Genomic DNA, 24,433 nt, shown 5'->3' with positions numbered 1-24,433 from the left:
GGCCCGGCTTCAGCCGCGGCCCCGTGAATGTGTTACTGGATAACCTGCGGCCCCCCCCTCAGAGTGTAGGTCAAACGTATCAGTGACGGCTCCGGATATCTCCGCTCCAGTTTTGCTTACTGGTTGCCATGGAAGTGAGTCTGCGTTACCATGGTGTTGTGCTCATAGCTTTGAGAACGTTGTGTTTTGGTTTTATAGACTATAGACAGATTTTTTTAAAGTTTAAAAAAGTTAAAGCAGCAATACCTCATATAGAAATACTACAGGTTCAATCCTGCATCAAAAGCATACTTGAGTAAAAGTACAAAGTATTAATGTCTAAAATATACTTTAAGGACCAAAAGTAAAAGTGCCTTATATGGAGAATTGCCCTTTTCAGATTCATAAATGATATAGCTCTTATAATCAATATTATAACTATAATTATTGATGCATTAATGTGCACATTACTTTAATATGGGCTGGTAAAAGTGAAGCTCATTTAAACATATGAATCTACTGCTATAGGTAGCTTGTCAAATCATTCAATGGTGACACATATCATCTCAATCTATAATGATATATACATCATTAGGGAGGCGTGTGGCACAGTGAATAGAGCCTTGGTGTTGGGATCAAGGGAGCACAGGTTCAAACCCCACTGCAGTAAGCATGTTGTTGTGTCCTTGAGACACTTCACCCCAAATTGCTCCTGTGGGGATTGTCCACAGTATTGAGTATGTAAGTCGCTTTGGATAAAAGCGTCTAACAAGTGACATGTCATGTAATGTAATTATGTACTTGTTGAAAATACTCAATATATCATTCTAATACTGTTAAGTAAATAGTAACTAAAGTTATTAAATAAATCTAGTGGGGCAAAAACTCTCCAGATTGTATTAGAGGAGATGTATAGAGTGGCAGAAAGTACCTGAAAGTTGTATGATACATAAATTAATTGAGTTTCTTTCCACCGCAGGTTACAGATCAGAGACATAGAGGACGTGTTCTGTTCTATGACAGTCAAAGTTCATGTTCATAACAAGTGATGCTTTAATTGGTTCTTTAATGAGACAGAGCAGGCTACACCAGGAAAAAAAGCTTGTTTTTTTGCAATGACAACTGCACTCTTACATACATGTTTTACAGTCATGGACTTGCTTTGCAAAACACCACACAAATCTATATACTCAATGGCTTAGAGTTTTTACTTTCAAAATCTTGCTGATGTTCTGGTATGTGTGAGTAACTTGTTGTTGTTGTTGTTGTTGTGTTCACTTTCCAGGACAGCCCTCCTCTTGCCCATCCAGGCTGACCTTTGACCTGTGACCTTCCATGTAGAGAAGAATCACAACAAAGTTTAAGGATGTGCTCATAGTACATAAACCTCGGGCCTTTGCTTTTGAAGAACATGCTTTTCTCATCTTTAAAGTACGTTTTCATATATTTTGTGTCACATACAAAACAAAAAGGTCCGTTATATACATCCTCCATTTCTCCTGAATAGCAACCACAGGTCCCTTTTCCTGCGACAGTCGCGCAGATCGCATCTGATGTTTGTGGGTCAACATGTTGACCACCAGTCCAGTTGAAGCATCCATGTTTTATTTACTCTTGTTTTCTACGTTTATTCTAATCATGCAGTTCAAAAGAAGGCAAAAAAAATAAAGATAATTCATATAATCTTTAGAAATCCTTTAGGTAGTTGGTCAGCGACAAAGTCCCACAAGCTGGAAAGAATTCCTTTGAAGCACGGTGGTCCATCTGGGCAATTCTATTTGTTGTGTCAGTTTTGAAGATTATTCTCTTTGTGTACCATCGAAACACAATCTGCCAGGCTGCAGCACATCTGGCAGTGTGAGATGAGGAGTGGAGTAACAGTGGACTAACAGCTGGTCAGTTAGTTAGGGATGGTCGCCGGAGCTTCTCCTTCATACCGGCCGGTCCACAGCGTACTGGCAGGGGCTCAGGTTGGACACGGGGTTCTGCACTGCCGGGTAGGCGAAGTTGGTGTGCTGCTTGGCTTTGAGCCGCAGGCTGGCCAGGCTGGAGTTGCAGGTGTCTCTGTACATGTAGGGGCTGGCGGTGGAGGCGTAGGGGCACGTGGCCGCAGACACCGCCACCGAGTTGAGCGCTGTAGGGCTGTTGAGGTTGTTCAGGTTACCCAGGTTGTTAAGCCCTGTAGTGGGAACCCCGGCCACTGCTGAGGGCACCATGCTGGAGGCCATGTTCATGGAGGGGATGGAGCTTTGGGGGGAGAACATGGGCTGGGATGATAGGGGGCTTACATTCATTGAGTTGAAGAATGGGAAGCTCTTGGCGGAGAGGGGGCTGCTTGCTAGGCTCTTGGTGGCCCAGTTGTTGTAGGAGTAGCCTGTGTACATGTCATCGTAGGGCTGCATGAGTCCATTGAACTGGGCACCAAAACCGTTTTTGCATAGCTCCGCTTGCTGGTTCCTCTCTCGCTTTCTCCACTTGGCACGGCGGTTCTTGAACCATACCTAAGAAAGCAAAAGAAGAAAAAAAGTTTTTAGTGTACCGTCTATCTGGTGAACCCTCTTTGAAGCCCTGGTGCTTCCCTTAAAGCCCATAATAAGTTAGTTTCTCAAAGATTTTCTTAAGAAACCTTTTTCCTGGTTTTAGTGATGTGGCTGCTTAACTAAAACTAAGAATATCAGAACAAGTGGTGAAAATACAGTTCACCTGTCCAGGTGAGAAATTGAGTGAGACGAGTGGCATTGTGAAAAGTAAAATCAGTGGCCTGCTCACAACCTGTCTGTATGCTTATAACCTCTTCCCCACTATTTTCACAGCTTTACCGACAATACTATTTAAGTATTATTTGTGCAGGAAGAACTTGAGTGACTAAGGAAATTATTTTTAAAGGACTTTATTCCTTTTTTCTATCAAAATGTGCCCGTCAGTCAATAAAGTCTAATTCTAAAGCACATCTAGTCAGAGTATCCAACACCCCCCCGCTTCAAAAAATAATTTCAGTAATATTGTCTCCAGAATTTTTGAAAGACACAATGATCCCCGAAAGTAAGTTGAAGTGTATCGTCAAACAGTCATATTAGGCAAGGCTTATTAAAACTAATCATTGACTTATTTGAATAGTGAGATCCCAATGAAAGAAATGTCAGGGGAGGGCAATCTTCACATTTGTCATTTTATAGTCCTATATTTGGAGGATATGAATTGGATTAAAGCTTAGTGGAAAATCTAAATTGAGGGTTTTAAGAAATGAACCCCACAAAGTTTCTCTTTGTGTGAAGTTGTGCAACCTTTGCTGAATTACACAGCAACCAGACTGTGTTTCGATTTGTGTATCAGCGTGACAGAAGTCTCTAGGTTAACTCTCTCTATTTGCTGAACGAAATTTCTTTTTGCTGTTAAATGTTTGATCCCTTTTATCCTTGTACATCTTCTACCTGTCTTATTGTGTTTATACTCTCTGTCTCGCTTCTCTCTGACCTACTGTACATGCTGTGTATCATCCAATGCTCTGTTGGTATAGTAACAGTATGCTGTTGATCATTAATATGAGTTTAAAGTGCATGACTCTGAGTTTTCCATCCCGCTCAGTGACAGCAGGGGAAACCCCCGCCAGAGGAAGTCACCCAATCGCTGGTCCAGTGCCCCAAGGTTGGAAGGTGTGTGAAGAGGCTGAATGTCAAGGTTACCCAACAGATCCACTGCAGACACGTTTATACGTCTTCTGTGAATGACTGCATGAGAAGGATATCATAATATCTCTCTAAAAGGCACTGATATGTATTTTATTTCATTTAAATGAAGCATCAGTATGAACTCTATATAACTGTATGAACATTCTTGGTGATGTCAGCATAGTGTAGGAATTACACACAGCATCACATTTAAAACATGTAACTATTTGCTTTTTATGTCATGGCCAGTGAAGTTTCATTTCTTTATTGTAAATAAACAAAAGTTAAGAGCGTGGAAGTAACACATACAACTTTTTGCTGACCTTCATATTTAATGAATATGTTATAGACATAGATATTTCATCACCTCATTCACATGCTAGCAAAAGGTTGGCCCATAGCAAACAGTCCCATAAACCTGGTGCTTCATAACATTCATCAGCCCTATTTTTTTTGCAAGAGTCTATTTTTAATTTGTTTAATTCATCTATTTAATAGAGATAGTGGAGAGAGACCTTAACTGTGGCTAACCTTGAACTCACTGTTCAGGGCTTTAGCGCCTGTGTGGCATGCACCCTGAAAGAAATATGGTCGATAAGTGCAGCTTTAATCATTTCATGATCATGTACTCCGATAATAATATTTCCCATGCAATAGATGTTGACTTAACCCTATATTATTGTTTAGGTATGATCCATTTGAGGTCACACTGGAGATACCTGCTAAACATTTTAACATTTGAATAGTGAGCATGTTATGCTGATGTTAGCAGTTAGCTGAAGTACAGCCACTAGCAGGGCTGTATCAGGATTATATCAGATGTGTGTGGCATTCTCTGGTGGTCCCATTACGTTATAAAATAACGCACACGTATGCATCCGCACATTCACAGACACATAACTTCACAAACACTGCTTTGTGCAGTGATGTGTCCCTCTGGAGTCTACAACAAACTGTTTGGTCATGGGAGGCAAGTATATTCTGAAGCACATTTGTGCTAAAGGCTGCTCTCACTTTAACACCAGTTAATTCAACATAAATACATTAAATCTGTACAGTTTAAATTTGCCAAAGACACATTAGCTTGAATAGCAACTGATCCAATTATTGATCTATTATCAATATGTTCCATGAGGCTGCCGCAAACAGCAGCTCTGAAAGGGCAGATGTAGGGGACAGATGATAGACTCCATCAGGGACCATGTGTAGCCTGTCGTCCTTTTCAAAAATAACAACCAGAGTGTGTGCTATGTGACCTTTCATCCAGCCAGCATTCATTTGATCCATTGGGCAGGCCAGGGATTGTATTGTCATCCATCAGAATGTGTCCTCCTGCTCCATATATATATATATATATAGCTACAGGGACCAAAGCACCCTGTGCTGCCCCTCTGACTCTGAGGTGTGTGGACCCCATTGGCAGGAGGGAATAAAACATCAGACCTTAGTACATGATATGTTTAAATTAATTGTTTTTCTCCTGCAGTTAAAAGGGCAATGTTTCCCCCTCTGCCACCAAATAAGGTTTGTCTGGAGTCGTATAACTTATTTGATAACACATTATAACATTTTAAATAAAGTTATATACAAAAATGTGTTTGTTGCCTCTTTAAACTTTAGAACAACAATACAAAATTAAAACTGCGGTCGCACTTGTGCGCGCAGTGATGAGCGGGCCCTCGCGTCCGTGCGCCTGTCGGGGAGGGCAGCCGGTCGTCCCGGTGTCAAGCAGACGCGCGCGAGTCCTCGGAAATGAGCCGTTTGTCATTTCTCTAATTTTCGCGTCCCAGGTCCTCCGGCAGTGACCCGGAAACGGATGTTGGCGCGCCGTCTCGAAGGAAAACAAATTTCTCTAAAGGCTCGTCGAGGATCGATTTTCGAGGAGGCTGTCTGGAGGTGCCATAACCGAGGATACACTGATTTAGAGGAGAGAGGAGTCTCTCTGGAGGAGCTATAACCGAGGGTACAACGATGTAGAGGAGATAGGAGAGAGGAGAGAGGAGAGAGGAGAGAGGAGTCTCTCTGGAGGAGCTATAACCGAGGGATGTATCCTCCGGAGTCGATTTCAGCCAGCAGTGATGTTTAAAAGAGGCGTGACGCATGGCTGGACTTATGTCAACGAAGCACAGTTCTGCAAACTGTTCCTGTTGTGATTATAAGTTATTTGAGATGATCAATTGTGCATCAGACTTTCTGCCCTTTCCCGTTTGTTTACTCACTAATTACATCTCCCCTGGATTTTAGGCTATTTCTTTTTTTAATACAACTGCTTTCATTGTGACGCGATATTTACAGTGAGAACAGCTGCTGAGGTCAGTGCAGAAACAGAACAGTGTGTATAATATATATCGTTCAATAATATATGTAACAGGCAGCCCACATTTCACATTTTATTTGTAGGCTTTAGGAGATATCTACAAATAAACAGTAGGGTTAGGGTTAGGGTTAGGGAGTGTATATGTGTCTGTTGTAATGAATATGCCCCCAGCAAAGGGCGTTGTTTGACTAACAGTGTGTGTGTGTGTGTGTGTGTGTGTGTGTGTGTGTGTGTGTGTGTGCGTGCGTGCGTGCGTGCGTGCGTGCGTGCGTGCGTGTGTGTGTGTGTGTGTGTGTGAGTTGATGTTGCAGGCAGACAGGCAGGTGTAAGTAGGTTATCTGACATATAAATTGTCAAAAATGGTACATTCTCCGTTAGCTTACGAGCTCCCCGTTTGAGCTAGCAACTATTTTCTTCGCAATTTAGCATCATATTGGATAGGGGCTGAAGGTGTCCTCGATTGACATTTTTCCGATCATTCCCCTAGGAGGAGTTGGCAAGAATGTGCTTAAAATGCATGAAAAAACGAACATTTTTGAAAATGGCCAACTTTGTCGGGGGCGGGGCTTATAAAAGTCCATTTGAAATATGTCCGCAATCATAACAGAAATGTGTATACAGCGTTTCGTGAATATTGGAAAAACTATACGCGAGTAGTTTGGAGTCATTTGGAGAAATTTGTGACATGTAAGTCGTCAAAAATGTAAAGTTCTCCGTTCGCTTACGAAGTCCTCGTTTGAGCGATCGACTATTCCTTTGCAATTTATAATCACATTGGATATGGGCTGAACTTGTCCTGGATTGAATTTTTTCCGATCATTGCCCTAGGAGGAGTTTGCAAGAATGTGCTTAAAATGGCTGAAAAACGCACATTTTTCAAAATGGCCGACTTTCTGGGGGGCGGGGCTAATGGAAGGCAATTTCAAATATGTGTGCAATCATAATAGAAATATGTATACAGCGTTTCGTGAATATCGGAATAACTATATCCGAGTAGTTTGGAGTAATTTGCGACATGCAAATCGTCAAAATTGGTGTATTCGCTGTTAGCTTACGACCTCCACGATTGAGCTATCAAAAATGTTCTTCTCAATTTAGCATCATATTGGATAGGGGCTGAACTTGTCCCGGACTGGAATTTTTCCGATCAGTCCCCTAGGAGGAGTTCGCAAGAATGTGCTTAAAATGCATGAAAAATGCACATCTTTCAAAATGGCCGACTTCCTGGGGGCGGGGCTAATGTAATCTATTAACAAATATGTCCGAAATTCCATGAGGAATGTCTGTGCCAAAATACGTGAAGTTCTGAGAAACTATATGTGACTACCACATAATAGGGGGCGCTAGTGAGCAGTTTTTTTGAAAAATTCCGGGTTTTTTTTACATTTTTGAAAAGGGCGTGGGCTCTGACGTGTGTCCAAAGTTTTGCGTCCGAAGCTCATTTTATGCTATCGCGATTAAAAAAAAATGTATAGGCCACCCCCACATTCTGGATTTTTGCGATACTTTAAATCTGAGTTCATAGTCACCCCGAGAGTATGTGTAAAAAAAAGAAAAAAAGATTAGTCCATCCGCTCTTGAGTTATAAATTGGTGGTTTTTGGCGCCCCCTATAGTCCAAAATGAAATTGCTTTGGTGTGCCTATTCCCCAAGACAGACTAAACATATTTACCAAAATATATGATGTTTGGATACATGGTTGATGAGTTATGAGCATTTCTTTATAAGCCCCGCCTTTTTGCGAGTACGTTTTGATTGACGGCGACAATATTTATCATCCTAACATGCTCATTTTATACGCTAATGTGTCTGATCCTCCACCGATGCTGTATACGAAGTTTGGTGTAGAAAAAATTAAAATTGAAATTTAAGGGAATATTTAACTGTTTTGAACATTATGCTAATTTAAATTAAAAAAATTGGAGGAGGAGCTTAGGGTTCCAAGAGGATTATTTGTAGAACAGGTCCACCCGGATATGTGTGCAAAATGTCAGGTCATTCGGAGTTACGGTGTGACTTTGTAAATTTATTCCGAAATGGGATTTTGATAGGTGGCGCTAACGAGCACGTTGTAATATTTTAAGCCATTGACTCCAGAATGTTGCAATTTTTACCGGTCCTGGAGCCCGTGCAAAATTATACAACTTTCTCAGCATCCTAAAGCCCTCAAAAACAGGAAATATGATTCCTTATAATAATAATAATAATAATAATACCACGGAGAACAATAGGTTCCTCGCACTTCGTGCTAGGACGCCGTTGGGTCCTAGCGCTCCGTGCTCGGGCCCTAATTAAAACTGCGGTCGCACTTGTGCGCGCAGTGATGAGCGGGCCCTCGCGTCCGTGCGCCTGTCTGGGAGGGAAGCCGGTCGTCCCGGCGTCAAGCAGATGCGCGCGAGTCCTCGGAAATGAGCTGTTTGTAATTTCTCTAATTTCGCTTCCCAGACTCCCAGGTCCTCCGGCAGCAACCCGGAAACGGATGTCGGCGCACCGTCTGGAAGGAAAACTAATTTCTCTAAAGGCTCGTCGAGGATCGATTATCGAGGAGGCTGTCTGGAGGAGCCGTGACCGAGGATACACTGATTTAGAGGAGAGAGGAGTGTCTCTGGAGGAGCTATAACCGAGGGTACAAAGATGTAGAGGAGAGAGGAGTCTCTCTGGAGGAGCTATAATCGAGGATACACTGATGAGTTCTCGGGAGTCGATTTCAGCCAACAGTGATGTTTAAAAGAGGCGTGACGCATGGCTGGACCTTTGTCAACGAAGCACAGCTCTGCAAACTGTTCCCGTTGTGATTATAAGTTATTCAAGATGATCAAATGTGCATCAGACTTTCTGCCCTTTCCCGTTTGTTTACTCACTAATCACATCTCCCCTGGATGTTAGGCTATTTCTTTTTTTAATACAACCGCTTTCATTGTGACGCGATGTTTACAGTGAGAACAGCAATAATATATGTAACAGGCCTACATTACACACTTTATTTGTATGCTTTAGTAGATATCTACAAGTTAACAGTAGATATTTTTCATGAAACCATATACCGCTTCACATAATAAAATATACAAGGGCTGTAGCCTGATCTACATTATATGCTTTAGGAACTGTATGTGTGTGTTGTACAGTCAGTAGGTGTCTGTTGTGGAGTGTATAGGTGTCTGTTGTAATTGAATTTGCCGCCAGCAGAGCCGGTGTGTGTGTGTGTGAGTAAGGGGTAACCCTAACCCTAAACCCTAACCCTAACCAGTTATGAGCGTTTATTTGTAAGCCCCGCCTTTTTGCAAACAGGTTTAGATGAATGACAGGCATATTTATCAACTGAACATGCTCATTTTCTACGGTAATGTTTCTGACCCACCAACGATGCTGTATACTAAGTTTGGCGTTGAAAAATGAAACATGGAAATCTAGGGTAATATTTCACTGTTTTTAACATTATGCTAATTAAAAAAAATGAAGTAGGTGGAGCTTTGGGGTTCAAGGACATAATATGTAGAGTAGGTCCACCCGAATAAGTGGGCAAAATGTCAGGTCATTCGGAGTGACCGTACCACTTTGTAAAGGTTTCCAAAAATGGAAATGTAGTAGTTTGGATTAATTTGTGACATGTAAATCGTCAAAAATGGTACATTCTCCGTTAGCTTACGAGCTCCCCGTTTTAGCTAGCAACTATTTTCTTCGCAATTTAGCATCATATTGGATAGGGGCTGAACTTGTCCTGGATTGGAATTTTTCCGATCATTCCCCTAGGAGGAGTTTGCAAGAATGTGCTTAAAATGCATGAATAACGCACATTTTTCAAAATGGCCGACTTCCTGGGGGTCGGGGCTAATGGAAGGCAATTTGAAATATGTGTGCAATCATAATAGTAATGTGTATACAGCGTTTCGTGAATATCGGAAAAACTATATGCGAGCAGTTTGGAGCAATTTGCGCCATGTAAATCGTCAAAAATTGTGTATTCGCTGTTAGCTAACGACCTCCACGAATGATTTTTCAAAGATGTGCTCCGCAATTAAGTATCATATTGGATAGGGGCTGAACTTGTCCTGCATTGGAATTTTTCCGATCATTCCCCTAGGAGGAGTTCGCAAGAATGTGCTTAAAATGCATGAAAACCGCACATCTTTCAAAATGGCCAACTTTCTGGGGGGCGGGGCTAATGGAAGGCAATTTGAAATATGTGTGCAATCATAATAGTAATGTAGATATAGCGTTTCGTGAATATTGGAACAACCATATTTGAGTAATTTGGAGTAGTTTGGAGTCATTTGCGACATGTAAATCGTCAAAAATTGTGTTTTCGCTGTTAGATTACGACCTCCACGATTGTGCTATCAAAAATGAACTTCTCAATTTAGCATCATATTGGATAGGGGCTGAGCGTGTCCTGGACTGGAATTTTTCCGATCATTCCCCTAGGAGGAGTTCGCAACAATGTGCTTAAAATGCATGAAAAACGCAAATCTTTCGAAATGGCCGACTTCCTAGGGGGCGGGGCTAATGGAATCTATTCACAAATATGTCCGCAATTCCATGAGGAATGTCTGTGTCAAAACTCGTGAAGTTCTGAGAAGTTATATGTGACTACCACACAATAGGGGGCGCTAGTGAGCAGTTTTTTTGAAAATGTACATTTTCTTTTTACATTCTCGAAAAGGTTGTGGGCTCTGACGTGTGTCCCAAGTTTTGCGTCCGAAGCTCAATTTATGCTATCGCAATTTAAAAAATATATATAGGCCACGCCCACATTCTGGATTTGTTGCGACACTTTAAATCTGAGTTTTTAGTCACCCCGAGAGTATGTGTAAAAAAAACAAAAAAAACAATAGTCCATCCGCTCTTGAGTTATACATTCGGTGGTGTTTTTGGCGCCCCCTATAGTCCAAAATGAAAATGCTTTGGTGTGCCTATTCCCCAAGACAGACTGAACCTATTTACCAAAATCTGTGATGTTTGGATATATTGTTGATGAATTATGAGCATTTCTTTCTAAGCCCCGCCTTTTTGCGAGTACGTTTTGATTGACGGCGGCAATATTTATCGTCCTAACATGCTCATTTTCTACGGTAAAGTGTCTGACCCTCCACCGATGCTGGATACGAAGTTTGTTGTTGAAAAACTGAAAATTGAAATTTAAGTGAATATTTAACTGTTTTGAACATTATGCTAATTTAAATTTGTAGAGCAGGTCCACCTGGATATGTGTGCCAAATTTCAGGTCATTCGGAGTTACGGTGTGACTTTGTAAATGTATTCCGAAATGGGATTTTGATAGGTGGTGCTAGTGAGCAAGTTGAAATATTTTAACCCATTGACTCCAGAATGTTGTAATTTTTACCGGTCCTGGCGTCCGTGCAAAATTATACAACTTTTTGAGCATTTTAAAGGCCTCAAAAGCAGGAAAGATGGCGACTAAAAATAAGAAGAAGAATTTGTGCAATAACAATAGGTTCCTCGCACTTCGTGCTAGGACACCGTTGGGGTCCTAGCACTCCGTGCTCGGGCCCTAATAAGAAAAAGAATAATACCACCAATAACAATAGGTTCCTCGCTTTTCGTGCTAGGATGCCGTCGGGTCCTAGCGCTCCGTGCTCGGGCCCTAAAAATTGCTATTGTTATTTTTACTTATTACAACAGAGGAAGCAGCAAATGCTGTGCGCTTGTTCTTGAAATGTCTTTCAAAATTAAATGTTCTGTGGTTGCTAATTTCTCACAATATATCAAGCATGCAGTAAAGCCAGCATTGTTGGCAGTAAAGGCAAAGGAATCCACACGCAGAATTTGAATGTCTATTTCATTTGTGATTTTTTTTGGATTTAACAACGGATATAGTTTTCCAAAGCCGTGGGTCTAATATTTAGTATTAGCCACCCCCGTAAGGACGAGGCTCATACATTAGCTGACGAAATATTCCTATTTTTTCACTGTCACAGTATCACCTCAAACTCCAAGATAAAGGGTGAGTCCACTGTTCAACAAATAGCTGTTATTCCTTTCCATGTTATTTGTTGTCAAAGCTACAGGGAGCCACTTCAGAGGGGTTGCCTATCCCAGAACTAGGATAGGTTTTGGCAATGATACTGGCATGTTAATATAAAAGATGTCCTGTTGGGATAGGGAGAAGCTGGAAACTGGGAGAAGTGTGTCCGGAGCTCTGGCTCTCTGAGCGGGGTTGGTACTCACCCTGACCCGGGCCTCTGTGAGGTTGGTCCACACTGCGATCTCCTCCCTGGTACTCATGTCGGGGTAGCGGTTCCTCTGGAAGGTGGCCTCCAGCTCCTGCAGCTGCTGGCTGGTGAAGTGAGTCCTCTGCCTCCTCTGCTTCTTCTTCAGGGAGCCGTCCTCAGCGCTGGACTCATCCAGCTGGTTCTGCTGGGATTTCTCTGTGTCTGCATCAGAGAGAAAGGGTGACATGAGCACACTGGGAACATGGAGGGGAGTAGACAGAAACAACCTAGAACAGTTAGTACATATAGACTCACTATCTAATGTATCATTGTGTATTCATTTGATTTTTGGGATTTTTGATCTATGTATGTTATTAATGCTGTATATAATTGTATATATAATTGTTGTATATAATATAAAGTAGCATCACATTGAAGTACAAGTGTATACCTGAACTTTCTTCAGGTATTTCTATTTAAATATGTTTGGTGGACTTGTTGTTGCTAAAAGCATAATGATGGAAAAAGAATCAGTTCAAGCCAACTTATGATTTATAATAATGATTGTTCCCTTTTATAACTGGAGAATTATATATACTCTGACCCTTGATTTTCAGCTGACCTGCTGAGCTTTCAGTAAGACTGATTTAATTAAATGAAAATCTACCAACATCATTTCCGTTTTCCCTATAATTAGTACCAGATTTCCTCGTCCCTTTCAAAGACACTGCAGTGAAACCTTCACACAGCCGCTTTCTGCAGGTATTCTGACGCCTGCAGCTCTGTCTGCTGAAACTGACTGCCTTTTATTGTTAGATCCCACATCATCTGAAATCCCTCCTGACAAGCATGGGTGTGACCTTGCCAATAGATAATCATTCCAAACACTGCATTACGTTCAAAGATTTGCAGCAGCAATGTGTGATTGCATTTGGCCCCCAGCGCGATGGTTTAAAGGACCACACATCCATGTTGTGTCTGCCAGGCTTCACCCTGCCAGATCTCTCCCACAATTTGAGGACCTCACAGAAAGGAGTGAAATTAGTTGGCCAGCTAATCCTGCAGATCAGACTTTTGTGACTGGGGCAAGTTGGGCTCTGTTTGGCGAGGGCTTAGCTCACGGAGCAGTTCGAAATGATCAGCAGGGTTTAAAAAGAGGCTCCACAGGGCCACCGGCAAAACCAATAAGGGCCAGGCAGGGCTGTTATCTGCCAGTAAACTGACACTGGGTAAGCTGTCACTTAAGGCCAATGTCTAAAACACAATACTGCGGAAAGGGCAGCCCTTTTTAGAGTGGCGCGGACCAACAATAGGAGCAATCTGACTGATAATGTGCCGACATGACAGAGCTGTTCCAGGTCAGCCTCTCTCACAGCTCTAATCTGGAAAATAACTACACGAGGCTTTTAACTAAATTTCTTTTAAACATCTGGAAAACAGCAAAATGCAGATACAGACCATCACATATTTGGTCCAGGTCAAAGCTTTTAAAAGCCAAACAGTCTCTCAAAGGTCAAATCAAAGTCCGTTTTAACAGGAGCTGCACCTCTTTTCAGAGAGGACGCTCATTATGAAGAGACTCAGCCAGCTCAGTCCTGGGTGTGAGACACAGAGCCTGAAGCATGGGCGTCAGCGCTGTGTACCGCGGTGCGCTCTTTTATTCCTCACTGTAACCCAGCCCTGATAGAAGGGGGAATCTAGTGTAACTTGTATTAAGGAGAACAAAACCCAACCAACTGTAGGAGATGTGTTTGCCGTTAGAATCTTCTATTAAAAATCCATTCATGACTATTGTGTTTTCAATATTGTTTTGTGATTTAGCAAGCAGCATGTCAGTGCTATCTGCTGGAATCATCTGTATTTAAATGAACTGATCAAGACAAGAACCTGAAGTAAAGATCTCTACATCAAAAATATTAAGCTTAAAATAAAACGAATTTACACACAATGCCAGTTAGGGGTGTATTTACTAGACCCTAAGAGTTATTAATCATACATCTAAAAATACAGAGTGTAAGCTAAATATGTCGAATTTGTTTATTGGAAAATAGGAACATTTCTTTATTTAATTTAAATTGTTGCGGTTAATTGAACAGAAAATCTACGATTTGTAAGGCTTTTCTTGGGAACATAAAGATGAAATGAATAGCTTTATTTCACACATTTCACTTACATCTACAGAAATGTAAACACTGCATTATTGCATGCTTTTGCTTTAATGCACCTGAGATACTGTCATGCTGCTTCTCTTTGTACCTCCATAGGAGCCATTTAACATTCATAAACACATGGAGGAAGGCTTTACAGGCAGCACATGAGTTTGACTTCAGACAGAATTCTTGAGAGCTACTTAACTGAGCTGCACAAGACCTCTTTAAGACTGCACACACACACACACACACACACACACACACACACACACACACACACACACACACACACACACACACACACACACACACACACACACACACACACACACACACACACACACACACACACACACACACACACACACACACACCAAGCATTTTACACCACATTTCACTCCAAAATAGTTTGTGTTTGACAGTTTGTTAGTGCTGGATTTCTAACCACACACAGTTTAGCAATTAGATTGGGTTACGCGCACATACACATACACACACACACACACACACACACACACACACACACACACACACACACACACACACACACACACAACCAAGATAGATATAAAAACAGATATGGGTGGGTTTAAGTGTTATGATTTGTCCTGTTTAAAACGTGTTCATATAGCATCGTTGGACAAGCTAAGATGGTCTGTTTATGCAACGGGAGAGAAACTAGTGTTAGTCTTATCCCTAACCCAATCAACACTCAGCATTACGTCATTCCTTCGATCTGACCTTTAATGGCATGACCGAAGTTTCAAACAGTTATCTTTACAAGCAATACAAATTGTATTTTTGTGGTTTTAGTCTTAATGTGTCCTGATATAATAGTTAAGGCTACTTTATATGTTTTATTGATTTGCTTAGATGATTAAAAACACTGAAAAAACTTAAACGTTGAATTTAATTAATTCATAATGTCAACCTATTTCACATAACTGTATTAAGTTAGTTGAAAGCAATAATATTAAGTTTAAATACAAAATATTAGGTTCAACTTAATATTATTGCTTTCAATCTTAGTCGTGTGAAATGTGTTGTCATAATACATTTAATTAAAGTCAACGTTTCAGTGTTTCCAGTGCACAGATGATGTAAAGCCCATGAGAGCATTAGGATTGCAGTGTCTGATATCCAATCAGATGTAACTCCTCTCAAAGCCTTTTACAAGATAAACACAATAACATATTTTCTTTTTATCAATTGGCTCTGATTAAAGTGTGCTCGTGCTGAAATTATGAGTAATCGGTGGATTGCAGGAATGGATGTCCGGCAGAGACACGAGGACAGGACATCAGCTGTTTGTCTTCATAACCTGCATCCATAATGTATTAAGCTATTCCGCGGAAAGACAGCCTCCCGATTAATTATAACAGCAATAATGATATTTATATAATTATAATTATTATTATTATTATTATTAGCCTATTAGTATTATTATTATTGTTATTACTTTGCACAGGTTACTCACCGCTGGTGTCCTGGCCCTTACACCCCGCCTCGTGCTGCGGGGTCCCGGAGTCAGAGAGGGAGAGAGCCGGGCTGCGGGCCTCGCTGTCCGTCAGCAGGTTGAAATCCATCAGCAGGCTCTGAACATACACCCCCCACACCCCCGCACACACACACACACACACACACACACACACACACACACACACACACACACACACACGCACGCACACACGCACACACACGCACGCACGCCCGCACGCACACACACACACACACACGCCCGCCCGCCCGCACACACACACACACACACACACACACAGAGAGAGAGAGAGAGAGAGAGAGAGAGAGAGAGAGAGAGAGAGAGAGAGAGAGAGAGAGAGAGAGAGAGAGAGAGAGAGAGAGAGAGAGAGAGAGAGAGAGAAAGGCAGTTGAGAGCAAGTCTTATTTGACCAACATCTCCATCATCCTTTAATAATCATAAAAGTCCCGCCGGTGTCGGGACAGCTTGTGTTTTTGTCATAAATAAGCACGTTTATTTGAATTGATAATTCGCCTAGGCCTACTTATATTAGGATGTCGCTTTCCTCTCCAAATTAAATATCCACTTTATAAAGTCGGGCTTCGTGTTGTGTCTCCTATTATATTTCATATGTAATAGCTCCCGAAAATTCTTATGCATTGATCTAGTCTGAATGAAGGTTCGGTGTGACCCTGATCGGTTGTTGTTGTCGTGTGTCTCTGTTCCGGTGATATTCTGAAAGAACTTTAATAACGTTGCACACGGATCGCTTTCCATCACACACAGCTGATATGCAGCAGATCCACGATCAGGTACACCTCAGCAGGTTCAACCTCCAACCAGGCTTAAGAGAGGAGGCCATGCATTCATTCAGCTTCATGAAAACGTGACCTTTTTAATGTAGCACGACAGGAGTGTTAAATGGATGCTTTTAATTGAGTTTCGTTTTTAACATAGTCCGTTTTATATATAATTTATGCAACAATCAGTTTTTTTAGCAACAGAAAAAATATTCAAAATTGATTTTAGGCTACATAACCAGCGGTGTAATGTAACTAAGTACATTTACTCAAGTAGGCTATAGGCCTACTGTACTTAAGTTAAACATTTAATTGTAGGCTATGTTCAATTCAAATAATTGTTAGTCCAATACATAGTTACTCTGCAGATTTAGGTTAATGCAAAATGTAAATCGACACATACATTATACATTATTATAGGCTAATCAACCCAGTGTATAAAGTAATTCAAATAAACCCTGCCTTCACCAACACATGATGCACCAATCATTTGAATAAAATCATCAACAAATATATTTTTTGTTTAATGTGCCTTTCTGCATAGCGAGTACTTTTACTTTTTGTACTTAAAATATATTGTAGGCCTAATTAAGTTAGCTACGCACTTGAATGCAGTACTTTTACTATAACAGAGTATTTAAGATTCAATATTCAAGGCTTTATTGTCATGGCTCACAGGCTCAGTGCAACAAGAATATATACAGTATATATATAGGACATAAAACAAATAAAATAGTGCAAGACAATGTTTTGAGACCTGCAAGTAAATACAAATAAAAAATAGAAATAGTGCAAGAGAATGTTTTGAGTAGATCATCTGAATACTTCTTCCACCACTGTTCTTAACAGATTCATGTGAAGTACTAGCACCTCTCAGTAAATATATGAAATACAACCAACTCTTCTTCAAAAACATTTTCATCATGTGCTTTTTGTGTCTTTGGGTTAAAAACACCTCCCCAAAATAAACCACACAGTCTTATGGACTCTTTAATAGGGAAACATCAGTTCATATAACTCACTATACTATAGATGTGTGTGTGTGTGTGTGTGTGTGTGTGTGTGTGTGTGTGTGTGTGTGTGTGTGTGTGTGTGTGTGTGTGTGTGTGTGTGTGTGTGTGTGTGTTTCTATTTTCCTCTTTGATCTTTCCCTTCACCCTGCTGTGGTTGTAATCCTGATCCAGTATCTGAGGCTGACATCATTAGCTATAACAGCCCCTGATCTCTCTCTATTCTGGGATGCATGTTGAGAGCAGCAGAGTTATTGCTGTAAAATACACGATGACATTTCCAAGTCAGATTCTAGTCGCCGAGGTGGACCTGTTACTCAGAAATAACTGGCCGTTTAATCATCCCAGAGCAGTTAACAGCTTCAATATGTGGACAGGGTTTATGGATATAAATAAAGTAACAAATAAACATAATATTTGCCTAACACTATGTGTTTGATCAGAAAAGAGGAATAAACTGTTTTGCTCCATTGTTCTCGTGTCATGTAGTTATTATCCCTGTGATCACGTAAAAGTTATTCAGGGCAAGACTCAGGAAAAGTCCCATTAAAGACAAAATGTGAAATCTCTATGAGATGTAGGAAACGAGTATTAATATTGTAAATAAATGAATAAGTAAGTAAACCATGAGTTGGTTATTGAAAATGAAGTGGCAGCATTTTTGCTAAAAGATATTTAAAAATATTTAAATTTTTGGAGTAATTCTGCAATGAGTACTTTTATTCCTGGGACTTGAAGTACATTTACCTTAACATACTTAGATACTTTTACTTTATTACCATCCTCAAGGCAGTAATTTTACTTGAAATTGATTATTTTTAGAGTGAGGTATTCGTACTTTGATAGTGTTTCCCTCCTGATGTATTTGTGCTGTCTGAAGAGTGCAGGGTCAGCGTCTTCAGTCAAAGATCAGAACAGGGCAGTGTATTCCAGCTATTCTGCGGGAGGCGTGTGCCCCCCCCCCCCCCCTACCCCTCACCTCACTTTGTCTGTGCAGAATGAGCCCCCCCCCTCCCCTTCCGTGTTTCCCATCCACTTGCCACCATGCCAGTTCTTTGTGTGCCACTGCCAGTCACATTTGACTTCTGCTGGGGTTAAATCCGAAGCCTCGCTGGGGGGTGGCGGAGTACAGAGCATGGCATGGTGTCTAGTCTAGTCAACCCCCCCCCCCCACCATCACACAACCACAGCCAACAACACATTGTACAACTGCGTTGAACTCTTGAACAAGACTCACTGTCACGGTTTGAAATAGTGGAAATGACATAATTTCCCCATCACTTCTTTATATCAGATGTTAGAGTGGCAGGCTGTCAGTGACACCGTATCACTGATAAATACTCACTTTTTAATATGATATTCCTTTTAACAAATGCAGCCGACAAAGCATAACGATTACTCTTCAAACCCCTAATCTGTTCAAATGAAGAACTGTAGATTATAAATGGCCATTCCAAACACATTCCTTATGACCGTGGAGATAACACTGAAGACACACACGGATCATAAAACCCAACGCAGACACATTTTATAACATAACTGTTAAATAGTCATTGTTGAACAGATCTTGAACGGAAATAAAAAAAATCCGTATTTAAAAGAAATTCAGACTAGCAAGCAAATTGCGCGAACTCTTGAAATAACACTAAGAAAACTGAAACGTATACTTTAACACATTTCACATAACTTAGGATGTTTAAAAGCAATATTATTAAATTGAACCTAATATTTTGTATTTAAACTTTATATGTTTGCCTATCCTAATCTGATGACATGATATATTTAATTAAAGAAAATGTTTCCGTTTTTGCGTCATCCATTATGATGAGTTAGAAACTCATCAAATATAAGTTAATTTGTCATTTTGTTCCCACAGAGCTATATACAATGATTTGAATCCGGCCCGCATATCATCATTGTTCTATCCCTAACCCTCACTTAGCATTGCGTCACTCACTTTGACAAACTACATAATGCTCCACCAAAGCCAACCTGCATATTCTGATTAAAGGTTTAGCACCTTATTACCGCTGAATATCTGTGACATCTGATAGGTGAGCTAACATCCATCAAACACATCTGCCGCCCAACTTCAGCTAGACAGGCACGCATCAACCCTTAAAAATGCCACCCAACGCACTTTCATATTTGTCCCTTCAGACAAGTAACATTTTCCAGAGACTTTAAAGAAAGACCTGCATCTGTTTCTGTTTAGAATCCATGAGAATGATGGGAGCAGTTCACAAAAGATTAGGAGACAGGAAAACGGGTATTCTGCTGAAGGCCGGGGGCCACAGCGTCGCTGGGAAAGCAGGAGGGAGACTGAGGGTGAGGTCAGCCTCCCAGCAGGAGGATTACTCTGTGAGGATCTGAAATAATGAGCCTCTGATCGGCCTGTGGGTCACAAGGATTATTTCTACCCCTGTTCATGACCAAGCAAATATTGTTCATTTTTTCTGTGTTTAGTTAAATGACTCAACAGAAAATGATCCATCTGTTTTGGGATTTCAAAAGGTTAACAGAAAAATAGCTAGTATTTCAAGTCCATAGGCCTATGTTAGCTTTGCCTGGTCGATTTGTCAAATGTGAAATGTGACATTTCAGCGAGCCTGATCTGATGGAGCCGTGTTCAACACCTGCTGACATCTAATGAGATACAGGCAAATCACTGATCTGGCAAACAAATCCAATCATCATGCTATCACCTGAGCTGGAGGATACCACTTATTTCAACAAAGGCCAAACTGTTTAATATCCTGCGGAAGAAGTTAAATCTGAGCTTTCCCTGTGTTAAAAGCAGAACAGCACACAGCAGAGAGTCACAGAGGACGTATTTCACTTTTAACACTTCAAATATCCCAAGTAGACCATGTCTTTGTTTCTGTAGATGTGTGTAGAGCCATGTGCGTTTAAAATCTCAGTGTCCGGGGCCGCTGCAGTTCAGTTTGGCCTCGCCTGAAGAGCAGCAGCTGTCCCCTGTGAGAGCAGGGCCCAGGTCCAGGATGAGCAGGGTCCCGTATTTTGGTCAGAATGATACATGTGATCCAGTAAGGCTACATTTGCTGTGATGGACGGACACCCGACAGTGCTGCTCAGAGGCTTGGCAGAGTCCAACCACCAACACATGCACCAGGGGCAGGACCATGATTATATTTTCAAAATCAAGAGCCCCCCCTCCCTGATCTCAATATGGCCAACAAGCTACACTATCACTGAGCTAACAAGCAGGGAGGCTGACAGTGATGGAGATCTGAGGCTCACACTGAAGTGACTCTGAGAGAATTTAATGAAAAGCTCAAATAAACCTGAAGATTTGACCCTCTCTCCACAGATGTATTTACTTTTACAACAAACAGTATTTTATTCCTGAACCTTTCATTTGACCTTCTATATATATCTCATCATGTCTGTTTCACATGTTTAATTACACATTTACTTGCACATTATTAGGTCTGTATTTCTTAATTTTTTACATTTATGTTGCATTGTTGAAGGAGCCTGAGATTTAAGATTGTGTTGCCATAACTCCAATGTAGCTTCTGTGCATATGATGATCTCTGAATCTTGATCTTTGACATCAGAAGGCTCGGTCTATTTCCTGGAGCACTGTTCCATCCACCTGACATGCTCCTCTGAAATCACTGTGAACTCTGCTGAGGCCTCATGCTCTATATCAGCAGCGAGACTCTCCAGTTTGCACAAGCACGAGCGTTTTGCATAAACCGGTGACAGCGATCTCATTAAAATATATCTGCTGATAATAATAAAAAATAATAATAATGGAAGTAAGAATCCTCTCATTTTCGGGGTCTGGCCGGTCCATCTGGCGGTGCGCGCGGCAGACTGCTTGCATTTCCACGGACTGCATGCATTAGCACGGGAATTATTCATAAACGCGTGGTGAATTAATTCCCGGGATTAAGAGTTGATTAAGATGTGTGTCACTTTGCTGTCTGAGAACTTATTAAGGGCCTCCTCGAAGAGGCGGCAGATGGAATTTCGGTCCAATGTTTGTAGATGTTAATTTCTGCCCTCCTATAACAGCCATTTGCATATGATTGAGAGAGAGAGGCCGAGTAGGACTAACACACACACACACACACACACACACACACACGCACACACACACACACACACACACACACACACACACACACACACACACACACACACACACACACACACACACACACGCACACACACACACACACACACACACACACACGCACACACACACACACACACACACAGACACACACACACACACACACACACGCACACACACACACACACACACACACACACACACACACACACACACACACACACACACACACGCACACACACTTTATCCTGTACACCCACAACATCTCATTTTATTTCACCCTTTCAACGTATCTAATGTGGCCTATATATTAAAATAGTTATATTCACGAAGTGAGTCCATAGGCTAACATAACAGTGACAGGATTATTGTCGATAAGGATGCACTGTGAAGTTAAATGGGCGCTAACATGTTCAGAATGCGAGTTAAGCAAGCTTCCGTTTTTCTCTTAAATAAAACATAGATAAATTACATATCCTGACCACCGCTTTCATTTCAAATTCACATTTTCATTGATGTGAATTTTAGTATTTATTTTAGCTTTTTTTAAAGGTGTTTTAACTATTTTAAACGCTTTGTGAATATGTTATTTAATTACATAATGAAGTGACGTTCTCATGCAGATTCCCAATTGTTAAGAACAATGAGGTTGAAAGTGATACATAATATTTGAAATTAAACGTATTTATCTGATGACGGACAGTGTGGTGCAGGTGGACCTCTCTGCGGCCCGCGGCCCGCCTGTGCACGCGCCGCAGATATACATTAAGCCCGAGGACAAACGGATGTTCAATTAAACAAATGTTATTTACATGCGATGACCCGGGAACATGCAAAGAGCTGAGGCTACAATCTGAGGCCCGCAGGAGGACATCAAACCAGGGGATCTTAATACATCCACTGTGATTTGTTTTTATAAATAAAGCGCTATACCTTTATCAGTAGGCCTACGGGCTTAAAGTAGCGAAATTAAATATGTGTAAAAAATAAACTGTAGCCTTTTAATTTATAGCATTGGGCCTTTTAAAAGTCCTGATGCTGAATATAATGTTCTCACCAGGCTTTGATTTATTTAACTTCATTTAATTTATTTTGATTAAATGACAGTATGCTATATTTATTTATTTATTCATGCATTTATTTTGAACGAGTAATGCCGAATAGGCTGCAGGTTTCCATCTGTTTCAGCCTCCATGCGACAGAAGGCCGAGCGAAAAAAGAATTTATCAAATCAATTTGACCGAAATATACATCATTTGAAAACATCCGTCCATGAGAGCTCATTTGACCTTCATTTCCATTTCATTTTTTTCGTTTTGTGATGATTATATGTATTGTAATTATCAAATTTATAATATATAATTATAATATGTATTATTATTATTATTATTATTATTATTATTATTATTGTTGTTGTTATTATTATTATTATTTTTATTAATTGACAAATTCATTGTCCATAAAAAAATAATTCTTAAATATTGAGATCTTAACCCTGAAATGATCGTGTCATGTTGTTTGCAATGGATGAGAATATAGTATGAGTGTTTGTTATTATAAGTTCGTTTGTGGCGGACGCTCACGTGTGTGTGTGTGTGTGTGTGTGTGTGTGTGTGTGTGTGTGTGTGTGTGTGTGTGTGTGTGTGTGTGTGTGTGTGTGTGTGTGTGTGTGTGTGTGTGTGTGTGTGTGTGTGTCCGCGGTCTCCTGTTGCCCCGGCAGCCACCTGCCACCTATCAATTTCCTCTACATCCCCAAATATTTTTGACCTCCCAAATATTCAAATATTTTCATAACGACCGCCTCGGTTGAGTCTTCGGATTTTGTAGGAAACACATGCTCTGAAGATGATAATTCATAACTCCACAGGCTGCTGCTTCCTAAATATTAAGATCTCCTCACACAGAGGGGGAACTTTTAAAACTGATAAAAAACAGCATCATGTACAAATGTTAAATGAAAATAAAACGTTCTTCGTGGCCTAAAATGACACAGGCCTTCACACAGAGCATGTTTAAGATATTAGAATTAGCCAAAAGTAAAACAAATGTTTTTGTAACTTGTATCATTTTGTATTAAGGAGGATGAAATAGAATGAGATACATGTGTGTCATAATAATGTGCTCCGTGGACGCACACTTTAGGAAACTGCTGTTCAGGTTTTTTACCTTTTATAATTCTTTAAACCCATACCCAGAGGCTTTAAAATAGTTCTGGTGTCGGGCACACTATGTAGTAAACGCTGCTGGTATAGAAAGCCGCAAATTGTAGAAGAGAGTTGATAAAGCCCTGCTTTACATTTCGGCTAGCTTTAGTAAACTTTTACGCACAAATGAAAAAGAGCTGGCTGGATCCTGAACACACACAGAGAGAACAAAACGCGGTGATTTACACTTACATCAAATCCCGGTTTGGTTAAATTAATCCGTGGAAAAGGCTTTGGGCTCGGCTGCAGGCTGATGGGTGTCCTGGCCTCAGGGTGGCCGGGACATGGAAAAAAAGTTTCCCGGTGCGTCGGTCGGCCTCAGAAACAGTCAAAGGAACAGAGAGTCAGTTTGGACACTTCCCTTCTTCTTCTCTTCTTCCCTGTGTGCTGTCAGACCTGAAGGCTGTGGAGGAGTGAGGCTTGATCCCCAAACAGAGTATAGGGAGGAGGAGGAGGAGTGTGTGTGTGTGTGTGTGTGTGTGTGTGTGTGTGTGTGTGTGTGTGTGTGTGTGTGTGTGTGTGTGTGTGTGTGTGTGTGTGTGTGTGTGTGTGT

At 40.9% G+C, this 24,433-nt stretch overlaps 1 protein-coding gene across 4 annotated transcripts; it reads right to left on the bottom strand.

The window, feature by feature from the left end:
* Nucleotides 1–1,008: 1,008 nt before the first annotated feature.
* On the bottom strand, nucleotides 1,009–24,338 carry pitx3 (paired-like homeodomain 3). Of its 4 annotated transcripts, none has more exons than XM_079688189.1 (5): nucleotides 24,073–24,338; nucleotides 21,045–21,653; nucleotides 15,762–15,879; nucleotides 12,151–12,356; nucleotides 1,009–2,480 (listed from the first exon to the last, which is right to left on the bottom strand). In XM_079688189.1, the coding sequence occupies exons 2-5, from the start codon at nucleotides 21,195–21,197 to the stop codon at nucleotides 1,911–1,913; spliced, it is 1,047 nt and encodes a 348-aa protein (XP_079544315.1). In that variant the 5' UTR covers nucleotides 21,198–21,653; nucleotides 24,073–24,338; the 3' UTR covers nucleotides 1,009–1,910. The 4 variants fall into 4 exon arrangements, with proteins under 4 accessions (XP_079544315.1, XP_079544316.1, XP_079544317.1 ...); XM_079688190.1 differs by having other exon boundaries at nucleotides 21,045–21,606; XM_079688191.1 differs by lacking the exon at nucleotides 21,045–21,653 and having other exon boundaries at nucleotides 24,073–24,336.
* Between the last annotated feature and the right edge of the window lie 95 nt (nucleotides 24,339–24,433).

The sequence above is a fragment of the Notothenia rossii genome (genome assembly GCF_949606895.1).
Source record: "Notothenia rossii genome assembly, chromosome: 6".
NCBI lineage: Eukaryota > Metazoa > Chordata > Actinopteri > Perciformes > Nototheniidae > Notothenia > Notothenia rossii.
Note: the sequence above shows the minus strand (reverse complement) of the source record. Positions and strands in the feature narration are given on the sequence as shown.